This window comes from Xiphias gladius, chromosome 4 (assembly GCF_016859285.1).
Source record: "Xiphias gladius isolate SHS-SW01 ecotype Sanya breed wild chromosome 4, ASM1685928v1, whole genome shotgun sequence".
NCBI lineage: Eukaryota > Metazoa > Chordata > Actinopteri > Istiophoriformes > Xiphiidae > Xiphias > Xiphias gladius.
The window spans coordinates 7,410,080-7,427,487 of record NC_053403.1 but is presented as its reverse complement, the minus strand read 5'-3'; the positions used below and the strand labels follow the sequence as shown (position 1 = coordinate 7,427,487).

General features: G+C 39.7%; 1 protein-coding gene across 1 annotated transcript in view; it reads right to left on the bottom strand.

The window, feature by feature from the left end:
- rgs6 (regulator of G protein signaling 6) overlaps window positions 1–17,408 on the bottom strand; it is an 82,347-nt gene that overhangs the window by 20,742 nt on the left and 44,197 nt on the right. Inside the window, exons 5-6 of the mRNA XM_040125961.1 lie at window positions 2,682–2,778; window positions 549–599 (exon numbers count right to left, since the gene is read on the bottom strand). Of these exons, the coding sequence (XP_039981895.1) occupies window positions 549–599; window positions 2,682–2,778 (148 nt within the window). The remainder of the gene's footprint in view (window positions 1–548; window positions 600–2,681; window positions 2,779–17,408) is intronic.

Below are 17,408 nucleotides of genomic sequence, written 5' to 3'. Positions count from 1 at the left end.
CCAATATTAACTTTTAAAAACATAATTTTCTTTGGTGATGTTTGAATATCTGTAAGTAAAGTCTGTTCGGCGAAGGTTGCAACCAAGGTTAATTGCAAAGATCTTCTATTTATCTCAAACACACCAGTGTTTGTGGAGGATTTTTCCTAATGAAACAGAACCTACCGCGAACTCTGTCAGACCTTTAATGAACTGGACTGCTGTGGGGTAGGAAACCTGTTATCTGGTTGCCATTTCAAGTAAGTTCTCAACATTAAGATACATATACCCCTGTATTTTATATTTTAAAGTGACACATTATCAGAGTACATTTGACAGCCACATTAGGGACAAGTCATGCTTTAATATTAATGGTTGTTTTGTGGCTCTTACTGTATAATATACACTGGGGAATGCTGCACCCAGTACGTTTTTGTATATAATAGTCCCTCAGTATTTGCAAGTCCTGTAGTTCTGCAGGACCTCTGTTATCAAAAGGAGGCCGTGGCCTTTAAACAAAGTCATGACACTCAGCACAGCACAGTCTGGCGTTATTTTTCAAAACTTGCCTGGATCCTCGATGGACAGGTTCTTCATCAGCCACTGTACAATATCCGCACCTGAAGCGGGTCAGACAGAGCGAGACAGATGTGTTTCAGAGTGTATGGTCATGTAGAAATGCTAGGAGAGATGGAGTGTGATTTAAAAAATAGTGGATGACAGGAAAAAGTTAGAAAGGCAGTAGAAAAGAAAAAGAAAGTCGAGTGTTTCAACACTACTTTTTTGAGCCACAACTCAGAGCTAAATTTAAATATGTAAAAAGAGTCTTTTCCATACCTTTTTCCATTGCTTCTCCCCTTCAAATCACAACAAAAACTAAGTGTAAAAACAAAAGATAGATAAAAATAATAAGAAAGAAAACAAGATGATGAACTTAAAAAATTAGGCACTGAAAATTGAGTTTAAGAAGGCAATTTCACTGGCTTTAAACTAATTCAGCTTGATGACATGTTTTGCAAGAAATAATTTCAAAACAAGAAATCTGGAGAAATAGTACACTTTTTTTTTAAACAATTTCATATCAAGTTCTTGTCTTCAAAATTAAATAATAAGCCCAGTAAAGTCTTTAACTCTCGAAAATGAAGATTGTTTCATGCCACTGGCACTCATGAGAATAATATTTAGAGACTTGACATTATTTTCTGTAATGAGTATTATAGGTAAACATCCTAAAAAGCTTTTTTTTTTTTTTTTTTTTTTGCAGTGGAGATAGAGTATCATCTTAACTGTGCTTCCCCTCTGCTTTCTGTGGGTCCTGGGGGAGGCGGTGTTTAATTCTCTCTTCTTCATTAGTTTCCTGGCCCTCGGCACTCAGCTGCAAACATTGGAGCTGCGGCTCTGCACATCCATCCGCTGCTGTAGTAATTGTATTATTGATACGCTCTGCTTATTGGGGTAATGCATTTTCCATCAGTGCAAGGACTGAAAAAAAAGAAGAATGATAATAGCCTCTCTTTGTCTCCATCATTTGTTTGGGGTGGGTCTAGGCCTCCCACTGCGGCTCCAGCCTGTTAAAGTGATTTAGTTTATCAAGTGAAGTGACTGCAGCCAGCGGGCAAGGTGGCTAACATCCATCAATATCTGTTCGGTTCAACTGGCTAGTAATGTTTTTATTTTCCTCTTTTTAATATTCATTTATGTACAAAGTTTGACGGAGTATCTTTTCGCAGCGCTTCACATTAATATAGGCCCACACACTGAACCCCACCAGTTCCAGCTTTACTGACGTAGTAAGGGGTTGATTGCCTTGCTTAAGGGCACCTTGGCAGTAGGAGGACAGCATTACTCATTCTGTTTCTGCGCTCACACTTTCTTTTCCAAACATTTAATCATGCGTTGTCCTCTCACTTTGCCTCCAGCTACTCAGCTATCCTCCAGTGATCCACTGCAGAAGAAACAGAGCGGCAGGCTTGACACAACCACAACGAAATGCAGCCACACAAGCACATTGTGTTTCGGGTATAAGGGTGTGAGACTCAGCTTGAGATCGCGCCTGCAGTTCCTCCAACACTATCACAATTACCCACGGGATGCGTTGCAGTGATACCAAGTGTATCTACTGGTTGCTGAACTTTCTTTTGGTAAAGTTTACAGTTCTCAAGCTAAAGCAGAAACTGATGACGATAATTAAGGAATAGTTTCACATTCTGGTAGAGATGTTTATTCACTTTCTTGCTGAGAGTTAGATGAGAACGATTGATTCCACCTCTGACCGGTCAATATAAGGCTACACGCCAGCAGCTGGTAAACTTAGCATAGCATAAAGACCAGAAACAGGGTAACAAAACCCGCTTACCAGCACCCCTCACTAATTAACAGGTTATATCTCATTTGTTTAATCTGTACAAGAACCAAAGCAAAAAGCAAATAAGTGTATTTGTAATCCATGTAACATAATAGTATGTTCCTTTACAATTTACTCTGGGAACAAGTGATCAAAATGAATCATCTTTCCGGCTTTCCAGAAACACGAGTGTCTAGGGATGGTGCATCTACGCATTTTCCCTGATCTCCTTTTTCTTTTTTTCTTTTTTTTCTCATCTCTGTTCACCAGGCACTCACATCACCGATGTACGTTGAACAGTTAATGTTTGTAGACTGCAGTGTCCGTCGCTGTCCGTCTTTCTGCCTACGTTTCTTACCTGTGACAACACTGGGGATTTTGGTCATGAAGCTTTTGACAGTTCTGATGGGAACACCCTCTGACTCATCCTGGATGCGAGTGACAATGTCTTCAATCTACCAGGGAAGACAGGCGGAGAGGACGGAGAGAGGGATGGAGACAGAAAGGAAAAAGGAGAGACAGTTTTAAAGTTTGATCAAATTGAAAGTTGAGTACTGTCTATTTGAGGCAAGGACTGGCCTAATGGGCTATGTTTAGCATTTTAATATCAATAAACCATCTCCACATTACTTTTAATCTGACAGTTTCTACTCTGTACTTTATAGTTGCAATCTGTCTCATTACAGGGGCTGCTGCCTCTTTCAGAGTCTGCATTTCTAGTCAGAATTGTTTGCTTACACCACTGCATCCTTTGTCGTCCTCATTATTCCAAACGCCCAACACACTTGTGACGATACCGTGGTGGAATCATCTTTCGTCCGTCTCATTTAGGGAAGAAGATGCAGATTCAGCTCACTTGCCTTCAGTTTATGGAGACCGGACTTACATAAGCTGCGTCCTTTCAAAAAGGCTATCTGTCAAATTAGACGCAGCTGGTGTGTGTACTAAACTCTGCTGGTTGGTTTACAAAGTCGAACGGGGCCGCTATTATTTCGGCACAGACACAGAACTTTCAGTGTGACTGATGTACCAAGGCATTCAATTAATTTGACCACGGAAATTAAAACGTTGATTCATTCTGTGAAGCGGGCACTTGAACTTCCTGGAAAACACATTTCAAAAATCCAAACATAAAGCAATATTTAAGTCCAGTCTTTCTGCCTGTCCTTTCAACTCAAACTTCCTCTCTTTCCACTGCTAAATGTTTATTGGTTTAGCCTTTAGACGATTCTAATGTCCTGTCACAACATTTTGTTTTCAAAGTAAATACATCACATCAAGGGAGTAATGGTGCAATTTCATGGGAGCTTTAACATGGGAAATAAACTAACTTTATTCTTATCCCTACATATTGATAGTGGGGGAAAATCTCAATACTGAGTCTCATTAAACCATGTGATATAAGCAGGAAATGAGGTTCAGCAGAACAGCATGTCTTTGGCCTATTATCACAGCTGTACAGATGTTGAATAAAAAACATGGCCTATTTTGCACTAAAGTGATCAGATTAGAGTTCCATTTTCTTTTGTTTTGATTGCAATGTTGACGCCCCCGCTCCGCACAGATGCTTTTTTGTTTACGTCAGAGAGTGGGAAGTGAGAAGTTGGTCGCTTTGGAGACAGCTATCACAAAATTACCACACAACTCAGAAGCTATATATAAACCCTGAATCAAATCCAGAACATAGAGAAAGAAGGAGAGAGAGAAATGGCTACGTATGTTTTCTACACCTGGAACATTAAAGTGATGACATTAAATGAAAAAAAAAAAAAAACAACAACATTGCAGAGAACATTAGGTGCACACTCACAGTCATGCATGCATAGACCTCTAGCTCTGAGGAAAACACTTTCAACTTCTGCGCTTCTAGTGCCTACGACATATTGTATTGCAGATACGTCCCGGTGCTGTGTACATTTTTCTGACCCTTTTAGCTTTATGAGTATATTTATAATGTGTGAGCGAGCTGTCAGTGTAGTAAGAATCTAGCAGGCACCCACGCTGGGTCAAGGCTTAGATGACTACTTCCACAACAGACTTGTACAGACTCTACTTAATGTAGACTGCTTTAAATACACAGAACATACTATACTGCACATCCTTTACAGATCTCCCAAGATCTCTTTCAAACACCTGAGATGATCAAACATTGTTATATTAACATGCTTAGGTGTAGTTTTTGCTTGTATGAGTAGCTCATGCCTCATACCTGTAGCATCATTGTATCATCGTATGTCCTAGAATACAAAAAAAGTATCTCGTTCTTCCTACTGCCCCTTTAAAAGCTTGATAATTTGATTAAAAATGTGGTTATTTCCGGCATAGGAAGCTCAGAGAGTAAGCTCAGAGTGAGGGAGGTAAAAGTGGCAGTAAATCTGCTACAGAAGAGAAATTCAGCCGCTGAATAAGAACAGAGGGAGCAAAAGCATTATATTGGCTTCGGCCTGCATATTTTGAAGAGCTCAACTGGCTAAATACTTTGGTTTGTTTTTTTTTTGCACAGTAGCCACCACTTCGTGACCATCAGCAGTTTTTCTAAAATATCACAATTGGATCTTTGGCTTGGTTTATTGACAACTTTCTGATGTTGTTATAAATTACTGACTTTTAAAAATCAGGCTTTAAACAGAAATTAAGTCGTCCTGGAGTTATTTACATTGGCGGTGTTTGTGTTTTACAGCCCAACAACCCTCACCAAGGTGGAGACAAGAACATTTTTGCTTGACATAAGAAAAATTGGAAACTAAGAAGCAGCCTTGGAGAATTAAATAATAAAAGCAGACAAACAACAAAATGTTTTAAAGGAGCAAACAAGCTACTAGGTTATGTTGTGAGCCCTTCACCTTTCCCCTGATGTTTTATATCTCCACCTTAATATATTGTGGTCTTACTTACCCCTACATCCATCTACCGACCAAGTTTTGTCTCTTTAAAGGAATAATTTTAATTGACACTTTGGGAATATGCTTGTTTGCTTTCTTGCAAAGAGTTAGAAGAGAGGATTGACACCATCACTCTCATAATTGTCAGTTAATTATGAAGCCAGAGTCTGGAAGCAACTGAAAACAGTTAAGTCTGGCTCTCTCCAAAGCTAAAAATATCTGCCTCACAGCACTTCAAAGCTCACAAACAACTACGCAGAAATGCAAAAAACACCAGGTTATGGTTTTACCGGAAATTGCGCGCTGTTACTATTTGTTGGCCGGACATGTGACTTCCTGTAGTCTAAGCGCTGACGACAGGACTCCAAGAAGTCACCGCATCTAGCCAAGAGATAGCTGCAGCACATAACTTGCTGTAAAACCACAACAAATTGTTTTTACATTTCCAAGTGTTTAACCTCGGACAGAGTCAGGCTCTCCGTTTCCCTCTGACAGTCGTTATGCTAAGCTAAATATTATCTCCTGCCTCTAGCTCCATACTTAACGGATAGATGAGAGTCAAATTCAACCAGTGCCTCTGAAGTCTGTGCAACCATGCAACTTTGTCCAATCACCGCAACTTTTTTGCCATATTTGAACAATAATCGTAGTGTCCTGCAAGTTTCACCGATCGAAGCAGTCCCCCGCACAAAATGTTGAGCCATACACATGTACCTCACCAAGCTCACTTCTTTGTCTCTGGTCGCGATTTTATCAACGAAAGTTACTGCTGCAAGGGCATTTCCCTGATGTTATGCAAAAAAGTGGGGGTAAATTGTTTTGTACCATCTGCAACATTGTAATAAAACATCAATGAGAGTCGATTGACATTTTTTTACTGCAAAACACATCAGGAGAATGGCCATGGACAGCAGACAAGACAAATCACCGTTACAGAGGCTGTTGCGTCCAGATCTGTTGCAACTCAAGTGCTGCAACAATCCAGGTGAGTTAGATTAAATATGCATGGTTACTGGTAACGTTAGTGTACTATAAATCACAACGTGATACAGACATACTTGCCTGTTTGCGTGACAAACTGTGTGTTTGTGTGCGTGATAAAGAAAATAGTTTAGGAATAAAAAGTCACAAATAAAACCTTAAACACAGTATGAGAGCTTTATTCAAATTATCGAGTTGGCTGTGAGATGAAATCAGAGATGGAGAGTATGTGGATGTGAGACTTCACTGAGTAAGGCAGAGGAGAGAGAGAAAGTAGTTAAATGAAAATAAGATCAAGCAATATCTTGTAAAGGGTAGGATACTGTGGAGTGGGGGAATTCATGAATTATTAATGAAATATACAAAAAAAAAAAAAAAATCACAACTGTTTTTGCAATTTTCACTTGCTCCCACATATTCTCTGCAAAGAAATGCCTAAATACATTGCAACATGCTTTGCAATTGTTTTAGAAAAGCTGCCGTGAAATCAAGTACTTTAGGCCACAACAATGCCAAAAAAAAAGCCTGCGAAATCCTGAAGGGACTGGAGAGTGAAAGTGAGCGTGTTTCCCATATTATTATAGAATAATTCCTTTATCTGAGTCGAGGTTCAAGGTGGTAGCAGAGTGAACACTTATGCCCAGTCCTCATTTTTACTGGCTACGTGCATTTCTCTGGCACACGATAACAGCAAATATTAAAGAAAAGCCCAAAAAAGCTTGTCTCATTCACTTGCCAGCACAGATGTTCCCAACCAGTCTGGACTTTCAAACTGACAAGCCTTCTGCTTTTACCTCTCTGCTGTCATCTGCTATCAGACTGCTGTCACCCTCTTCCTCTCTATTGTTAATAGAAACAGATCCTGGCTGTCTGCCATAGGCAAGGGCACGGGCAGCTTCAGAGTCAATATAATAATACGATTCTAACAAGACCGTGATGGTGTGTGGAGGCAGCTGCTTAAATGACTTTAATGGCTTCCGCTGTCACAAACAATCTCCCCTTGCCCCACTAATCAAAACAGGTATTCACAACACGTTTTTCTAGTGTAGGCTACAAGGGCTGTCGACACCAGAAAATTGGGAAAAGACACCGACATTTCCTACAGTACATCAGATGACAAAAGACACAAAATGCTGCTATTTTTTATTCCCGAGGAAGAAGACAGGAAAAATTAAAACACATCACTTTCTGTGCATCAGAGGAACGTTAATCTTTGCATGGATACGACAGGCTGAGTCACAGTTGCATTAGATTAGTCGCAGTAGTTAGTGGTGAGCCAGTCATACTAATTAGCTCTATCAGTGATAGCCACTATGATTAAACAAAGAACAAAGTCAAACTGCCGGTAACAAATCCGAGACAAAAACGTATGATATTACTGGTTATGTATCTGCAAAGTGGACTTTAAAACCAGCAACGACCAAAAATAACTTAAGTAGCATCACTTCAAAGTTACACAAGGTACCTGAAAGTATCTGCATTTCCCTGTTACATGCCAACATACTGTACAGACTCGCACCTTTCAAGTTAGAGATCACAGTTGTCTACAACAGTTTGTGTGGATTAACAACGGATTTTGCTGTTACACAGAGGGTATCCTGATAACACAGACACAGCTCCGGAAAACTCGGCTGAAGCTCTCTCTGCTCGCATTGACCAGATCCAACCCACAATCTGCTAAATTTCAGCTCTTCGGGTCTTAGCGTCTTTGCCTTTAGACCAGTGGCTCTCAAACAGTGAGGGTGTGGATCTTATGGCAGGGGCAGCACATGTTGCTGGGGGAATAGGGAGTGTATCTAAAGGTGAATGAATATCACTAATGAAGATTCATAAATATTGTTATTGCCTTTTAATGGTGTCCTTTAACACAGACATCAACAGGAAAATACTGTAGGTAAATGTGAAAGTTTGTGTACGACCACAGAATGAATTCTGGTTACATTTAGATTTAAGTTATTCTCTCAAGGCAATACAGGGCTTCATCATCACATTATGACAATATTTAAGTTGTAATTACTATTAAGCACAATATTCAAAACGCACGTTTGAGGACCAATCAGAGTTTTAAAAATGTTTTGCGACTCAGAAACTTTTGGCTGGTTGTTACTTCTACAAAAGGTCGTTTAAGGATTAAAGGGCGTTCAAACAATGCAAAGGGCTGCATGGGTGTAGGCATGTTATTTCAGGTATCAGTGATATATGGAATACAAGGCTTGTCAGATGACCAGGCACTGCACAGAAGTTTATAATACCAGGAGATAAGATTTTACTGTACTGGACAGTTATCACTTTGGCAATCTTTTCTATCTTTTGTATATAGCAAGGCAAACAGTAGAAATACAGAATTCATGTAACAAGGTAATTTATCAGGACTGTGCCAGAGTACGTATTTGATTGGCCAACATAGAAACTTGCATATAACCTTGTGTTTTTTGTATTACCTCCGATTCGGAACCCCTGCTGCGCCAACATAGTGGTCCCATTCAAATCGATGAGGGGGGCTGCATTTTTCACACAATGCTGCTGTCTGCCTGGACGTGGCCCTAACACTGTGTTTTAGGGTTACGGTTAGAAATAGGTTGGTTTTAGGGTCAGGATGAGGTTTGGGGTTAAGCTGGCAGTTGAGATGGTTAACGTTAGGATCAGAGGATAAAGAATTTGTTATGAACAACATAAACCATACAAAGATAAGCGTGTGCATGTGCATTATGTAAACATGCATGTGACAGGTGAATGCAGCGTGTTCGGTGTTCTCGGATTGTGTGCGTCCGTGTGTTGTACGAGTGTGTTTGTGTTTCTGTCGTGGCCCTGAGTGCAGCCCAGTGGGAGCAGATTTCATCAGACTTATTGCGAGCCGCTCTATTTAACTCCCCTTGGGGCAGTGGGCTGCCTGATTACAATGTTATCACCACAGGCTTATTTTCTGAGCTTGTATCACACTTAGCGGAGTCTTATGCAAGACTGAAAGAAGCCTCTGATGGAGTGTGTAGGGAGGCGAAGATGAGCACGATATTCTTCCGAATTGACATTATGGCAAAGTAAAGCTTCATCTATAGAAACTGATTTCAGCTTTTAAGAATTTTTTATTTAGGTAAAAATAGCAATACCACAAATGTTAAAATATTCCATTACAAGTCTATCAGCTAAGTTTACAAAAGGCTTAAAAGTAAAAGTTCTCATTTTGCAGAATAACCCCTTTCAGAGTATTATTGTAGATTATTGGATTATTATTACTATTATTATTAAGATTTTAATGCTTTAGTTGGTTAAAGTGGCTCTAATTCTAAATATTTTTATAGAATGGGGAGTTTAATCTAAATGGGAAGCATCACATTTTGTAGGATAATCGTGTTTGGTATGAAAAATACCAAGTAACCATAACAGTCAAATAAAATGTAGTGGGGTAAAAGGTAGAATGCTTCTAAATGGAGAGGTGTCCAACTATGAAGTACAGTGACATAAAATGTAAATCTTCAAGTAAACAGCTGAGATTGTATGCAAGTACAGTACTTGAGTAAATGTACTTAGTTACTTTCCACCAGTGCATATAGCTCCAGATTTAAAAAAAAACAATACAGGCAGCCGTTGTTGATGACTAAATGGATTGTATCTCAGTCATGTCCAGGGGATTTTCACTAAAACTCATTTATTTAAGCTCCTTATTTAACCTGGTTTCTGTCACTCTTGGCCAATGGGAGAACAGTAAGTCACACAAGAGTTTATCAGATTGGACGTGGGCTAAAGCATCCTGAGTCAGGCACGCTGACCCATGGGAAGCAGCAACAATTACTCACAGCTGGACCCGCAACCTCGAATGCGCACCCAAATAAATGCAGAAGACGCCAACAAAAGTACACTTTATTTGTAAAATAGCCCCCTTTTGAATTCTTGAGCCTGAAACAGCTGCAATTAGCCTTTGTTGGCAAAGAAAAAGAAGTCTGTGGGGGAGGAGACCGTCGCGGCCATCGCCGTGGCTATAATGAAGCAGGTATACGTCCTGCTGAGAGAGAAAATGTCAGCCATGGCCCTGAGGGGTTGGGATGTCTGTGCAGAGATACCTGGGCAACACGTTTTGAGAGAAAAGAAAGAAAATTACGTCCTCTGAACCATGCAGCTCCAAGCCTTCCCCACAGTAACAGCAACATGCTGCCAGATCGATAGCAGGCTGGCTAAAGGCCAGCTGGAGAACAAGAAGACAGATGACTGACATTCAAGTCAGCGATCCGGGGGTCAAATATTCCCGCCATTTATTTGACCACAGCTTTGACAGTTTATCTGTCTTAGTCATCTAAGCCTTTACAAACGGATTCTCAGCCCTCCTTTGTCAAACACATTGCTGCTTTACTCCAATTTCATTAAGATGAATGCTCAAGTTTATTTTTTGAGCACTGAATTATACTATGCACCTACAAAAACTGAAATATGTCACCAAAAGCACAGGGTCACGTGTTGCTAAAAAAGACATTGAAGATGTTAAGCATTTTACTTTTGATGCATTAAAACACCCATGGCAAATCTTTGAAGGGTGTAGTTTAAGTCTCATCCATGGCGACAGTATCAGTCTGTTATCAGAGCCTTAAAAAGGGTCGGAGAATCTTTTTTCCCCCCACCAGCAGTAATTCATGTGCTGGTGGTCATATTTTATATACCAGGGAGATTGAGCTTAAATATACATGGCAAGAAAAGCCTTCTACTCCTTTAAATGATTAATTTAGGTTTCTGGGGAGGCAAAGTATGTGATCAGACTAGTTATAAGAGACCAGTGGCTGATTTAGTTCCTTCCAGAGCCGCTTCTATACATCTGCATACTATCTTCACAACACCCTTGACAATCCAGTGCGGAGACACCACACTGACTCTAACATTTTCCTCTGTGCTTTAAGGGGCACTCACACACAGACAAAGAACACTGGGACAGAAAGTCAAGAGACCACAAAAGAGAAAAGAGATGGGAGAACTTGCTGACAGCCGCCCAAACAGATACAGACTATTTATCTAAAACGTTAGGCACATATTATAAAAGTATGAGCTTTTATTATATTTAGTGTAATTATCCTTCAAAGTACACAGAATGTGTTGTGAATGAGCTTCAGGGTTGTACAAGTATTGAAATGTGTTCAACACTAAGCAACATGCAAGGTTACCGTGTCAATTTTCCATTAATGCTGCAGATGTACACAACACTACCACAAAATGTAGGCTTGTACAGATATGACAATTGACCAAATTTGTAAAAAAGACAATATATGGGTCCCCCCAATGTTGATACCTCGAAATTGCTTTCTCAAGTCAGAGGTAATACAGGAAGAACTCCCACCAGCTGGCTAATCCAGGTTCGAGTCCCCTGATGCTGGCAGCCCTTCACTATACGCACTGAATCCCCAACCAGCCCAATGGCTGTTTTGCTGTAACTTAACCCAACTTCTGACCTTTTTAGTGAGCAAAATGAAATTCTACCCATGGAAATTAATTATCTATTACGTTATCGGTAGCAACAGCATACCATACAGATCTCCTATAACCAATGTGTCGGACTTTTTTGATACATATATATACACACTCACACACACGACCACGTATGTGTGTGTTTGTGTGTATGCATGTATACTGTAAGTGTCGTCTGAGGTGACTCTTCCTTCTGAAAACAGGTCTTCCTTTCAGTAGGGCACCTTTCCTCCTCTGCAGTGCCTTAATCCTACAGCTGCTGCTCAGAGATCTCTGCACAGCTGCAGACATTGCATGACTCACTATAGAGCAGATCACAATCTGGCTGTGTGAACCTGGCTGGGTTTTTTACGATTAGACTGCCAGGATTATTTCCAGGTAAAACTCTTTTTTTTCTCATTTTATTGCCTTCTTCCATCCTGTTTTCTGGTTCGTAGCATTGTACTCTTATTTTTAATGTCACTGTGATGGATATTCACCGCTCTGCTATGAAAGCTTCTGAGAATAGAGGCTTGTCTGGGTTTCTCTCAATTACATTCTCAGCAGCAGGCTCATAAAACTTTATGAAATGTTTTCACAAGGTGTTTTAAGGGATCACAAATGTATATTAAAAGAACATTGAGCCCACTATTATTATTTTATTTCTAGTATAATATATGTTCTTGTAATATGCTATTGTATTACACTGTTAGGGGGGGAAATCTTACTGCAATTATCCAACTAATGATTTTTTTTTTATAAATCATACTAGACTCATGCTGCTTTGTCAGGTATAAAACAGGATATGTTTGTGTACAGTTTTCTTATCAACGAATACTGTATGATCCATTATAGTTGTGATATCTTACAATAAACTCTGAGAGAGTATGTTGGACAGAAAAAAAAAAGGCCCCAAAAGCCTCAGTCTTAGTGTTAAATAAGCTCACATTCTCAGTAGTAAACCAGGGAACTAGGATAATCTTGATGGTAGAACATTTTGGTCCCTGGAGCTCTGGACTAAACTGAGGGAGAATAATGAGCATATATATGTATTAGGAAATTATTTTTGTGAAAGACATTACTCCAATAGCTGGCGGGCAAAAGTAGAAATAGTGGAAAACAAGCCCTGCACAACAGATCAGTGGAATCGCCCCTTCAGTAGTCTGTTTTTATGCTTTCACAACTGTTCAATTTAGTTGATTAGTACACCAAATTGAACAACTAATCTTCTCATATACTGTAGCTTCCCAGCCACAACTTATCCACGGCTCAGAAATTAATTTTCTATACAACTTAACTGCAACACCAGACTGGATTTTCAGCTCAGAGGCATTGAAATCTTTTCACTGAATGAAGCTCTAGATTTCTTAAATACCTCAAAGTCACCAGGAGGTGGTTGGGGAGGATAGTAGCCATACAAAGCGTTCGACTGTCACACCAGAGACTGGAGCTCACATCCAAAGTCCTGTCTGTGGTTAGGTTTAGGCAACAAAAGCACTTGGGTTAAGGTTAGGGAAAGATTGTGGTTTTGGTTAAAAGTAAATAAGCAGATTTTATCTGAAGTCAGTGTGGAGTTTTTCTGTATTAAACCAGACCATGATCTTTCCCTAACCTTAACCAAGTGTTGTGAGTGACTAAACAGCACCATAAAAACATTTAATAATGTTGTAGTCAATACAAGTGGATATTGTACTGCAAGATCTGATATTTTGGCAGAAAACAAATACACTGCCTGAGAACTTTCCACTGATCCATTCAGTATCAACATATTTGCGTCTTGCCAAACGCTTAAATTGACAACAGCCTCTTGTTGCATTAACAGAAAATGTGATCTGGTCGCAATTATCTTCAAAATGTATTTGCTGTTGCAAACTAGTTGTATCTAAACGTAATTTCTAGGAGACAGAGTTGGCATGGGAATGTCATCCCAGCCAGTGTGGACAGAAGAATGATTACAGCAACCAATAATTTTTTCAATGTAAATATGGGAATGTGAGAGCTGCTTTAAGACAAACCTGACAAAATGTGAACCTATCCGTTAACCTTTAAATGTAAAACTGCAGTCACCTAGAAGAGGAGGCACATGAGTTGTTTAATGTTGTTTTAATCTCTATGACAAACATAACCAGTAACGCTAATGAGGTCATTAACTGAGGTAATTAATTCCTCATTTTAGATACTTATCCCTCATAATAATGCTAATTCAAGGTGCAATGTAGTGTATAGTTTGTAAGTGTATAAATTATGCTTCTATCATCATCTCAATTTTTGTTGTGTTATGAAACATGTTTAATAATCTACACTACAGGCAACGCCTGTATGACTCCCTTCTCTCACACTTTTTACTATGTCTCTCAAGTCGACATATTCTCAATGAGCTCTGTGCTAGAAAAAGGAAATATACAATTTGCATAAATTCTCCGTAACATGAAGAGGCTAACTATGATATGCTGACCTTCTGTTTAAGTTTGCAAAAATAAAGTTCTGATAATGAATCTTCTCGGTGATGGAAATTGTTTAATTAAATCTAGGCACGTACAGTTCATGAACATGCACTTCCATAAGATTACGGCAATAAGAGGACTTAGGAAACCCCACGTTCAGTCTAATCTCTCATGCAGGATATTAGCGCCTTTCTTGATTCGGGAACAGGATTACCATGTCAACCTGGCAAAGGTCAAATTAGTTTCATCAAATTTGTTAGACGTAGTGACTTCGATGAAAGCGGGTGTTTGTGTCTGTGTCTCTGTGTGTGTGTGTAGGCATCATTCACACATTAACACACAATGTCTTGCACACAAGCACACACACCCCAAATGAATTGCCAATCACCCAGAGTGGGTGTAATGACTCACAGCGGAGATGGTGAAGCTGTCTGCCTGCAGAGTGTATGGGTTTATGTCTGAAGGTCAGATACGATGGCTCTGTGACAGTGATGATGAGTCTTACTGGATTCACCCCAGTGTATCTGGCAGCACAGTGATGTGACTGTTAATGAAAGTGTAATGACGACAGGATGGCTTTGCCACAGTTGACTGCCGGTGCATCCCTGCCTAACAGCTGATAACATCACAGTGCAATTTATGAGGCTGGTCAGGATTCAGGAACACAAAATGAAAAAGCCATCTGGTTTTTGTGTATCTGAAACAAATCATATTGTTTCTTCTACAACTAATAACCAATGAAAAGAATCTACAATCATACCTCAGTGGTTGACTCATAATCAACACCACTGTCTGGATAAAACGTAGTACTGCTGACAAATTAATCAGAACTACAATACCAATATTATTTTGTAGGAAAATAGGTCCGATCTCGGTCAGAAGTTGTTAGATATGTTTAGAAACATATCTAAGTATTGCGGTGCCAATGTCAAAACAACACTAAGAGTCCACAGCCGCACTAGCAGCTCTGTGAGTCTGTGCATAGACATGGTTGTGCTTTGAGCTAAATGCTAACATCAGCAACATGACAACAATGGAAATGCTGATATGCTGTTTGGAAGGTAACCTTTTACAAAATTCACCATGTTAATTTAGCATTTTAGTATGCTAACATTTGCTAATTAGCACTAAACAAAAAGTACAGCCAAGGCTGATGGGAAATGTCAGTAAAGTTGCAAATATTTGGTCATAAACCCAAGTATTGGTCAAATAAATATTTTGGCCAGAATTTGGTGCTAGATGAAAAGCTACGGGATTACCAGAGTTGTAAAATAAATTCTGGGGGGGACATTAATGTACTAAATTTCATGGCAATCCAACCAGTAGTTTTCACATTTCAATCATAAGCGCAGAAAAATCAATCTGCTGGTAGCGCTAGATGGAAAGTTTCTTTCAGTGCTTTCAGCGACTTTGTTCAAAAAGTACTGTACTGTGAATGAAGGTGTCCAACAGAGTAGCAAAGACACAGTGAGAAATGTGGTAATTAATCATATCGAATGCAAAACCAATCCATCTAAAGTGTAGCCAGTGGTGTGACAGATAAAAATCATTTTTTAAATTTGCTTAATGGCGGATGTGACCACAACAACCTTGACAAGGGAATACCTTCCACTTTGAATACCATTAGTAACAGAACTCCAGCAATAATATGTTTTATAATAATCTGTAGCCTGCACATAGGCTCGCAGATTACTATAGTACTGACATTTGTGGTGGGAACTCTATATCTCTAATTTCCATGCCTAACAATTAACAACTTTCAATTAAAAAGACTCAGCGCAGAGCATGTTAAACCCTGTTGGACAAAAAAGGGTTTCGGGCAATCTGCTATTACTTTGGCTGCTGGAGAAGCAGGAGATTACAGCCTCAGCCTCCCTAGGTATGGTTAGCACCTCTGGGAGACATCATCTGCTGCAGTGAGGACAAGGTGCCCTGGGTCAACAGTGGTGCAACAGGCTTTCTAGCTGACTGCAGCAGGACCCAAAAGATTACCTGGATTCAGGCATGAAAGGCCATTCTTTTTTACTGCAATGAATATAAAAGGCCAGAAAAGAGCAAAGAGGAGGGACGAGGAGTCTGACAAATTTCTTTAACCTTTTAGAAAAGTATAAAAGCCCCTGCTTTGCAGTAAAAAGAGGGATTCTGCTTGACAGCAGTGAGTGCGAGGAGAGTACCAGCTTAATGAAACTAAAACGTTTGATAGGAATGTGTATAATTTATAATTTTTTGGACTGCCCACTAGATTAATGGCTAGTTATTTCCTGCTTGCTTGTGGCCACACCAAAATATTTTTCCATTCGAAATCTGGTCTGACCACACCGTCAGAGCATGTCCAAATTTTTGCACACGTGTGTGGTTTCCAGCATTGCTTTGCCCACATTCAGCCTGGGCAGAAATGCAATTAACATACATGGAATCACCTGCATGAATGTGCAGAGCATATGTTACTTTTACATTATATCTTGTACATACAAAACTGCCTGACTTCATTATGTTTGGTGTAATATTACAAAGACTTATTCTCTCAAGTTTGTGTAATGATAGGGGTTTAGAAATATCATTTAATATAGTACTGTATAGCACACATGTAGGTGGTAGTCTGGTGTAGTGGAGTAACGAAATTCTGGAGATAAGCACAAAAGGGCACTCATTGCCACTGGAGGCAACGCTGGGAATGTGTCCCTGCTGGAGTCCCTGGAGGACAAACAGTGGATTTCATTGCAAGTGTCAAACAGTATTTTTAGCTACTCCTCAGGAGAGCTTTAAAAGTCCTTTCTTGGTTGTTACTTGTGTGCTGAAAATATTTCCCATCTCATTGTTGGGAAATGGACGCTGTTGTGGAGGCCTGCTTCCAGACTGCGGCTTTGGCTTATGTTCTGTTGATTGCCCTCACCTCTTGTAGGACATCGCCAATCACCAGCCGGAGTGTGTGAGAACAAAACAATCGATGTTCTGTGGTCATTTTGTTCAACCCCATTTTCAACAACTTGTTCCTCTGGCATGGGGAGTTCAGCCTAGCATACAGTAAGCATTCATTTCATATTGGATTAAACGTAATTTAATCATCATAGTTCAACTACTTCACATATTCTCTCATTCCCATCATTTGTGGGAAATTATTGTGGCTTTAGTGACCGAGCTTTCAAGAAGTTAGAAATCAGTTGGCTAGGTGGTTAGCTCTAGGAGCTTTTTTTTAATCCTCTTCAATAAAACACTTTATTGAATGAAATTTACAAAGGAAAAAAATGCTTGGGAAAAGTAAACAGCACAGTACGGAGAAAATAGAAACAAGCTCAGGTAGCATTGTGACTAATTTCACTAGCAAGTTCTGGCTAGCTCAGCAGCTACAGTTCT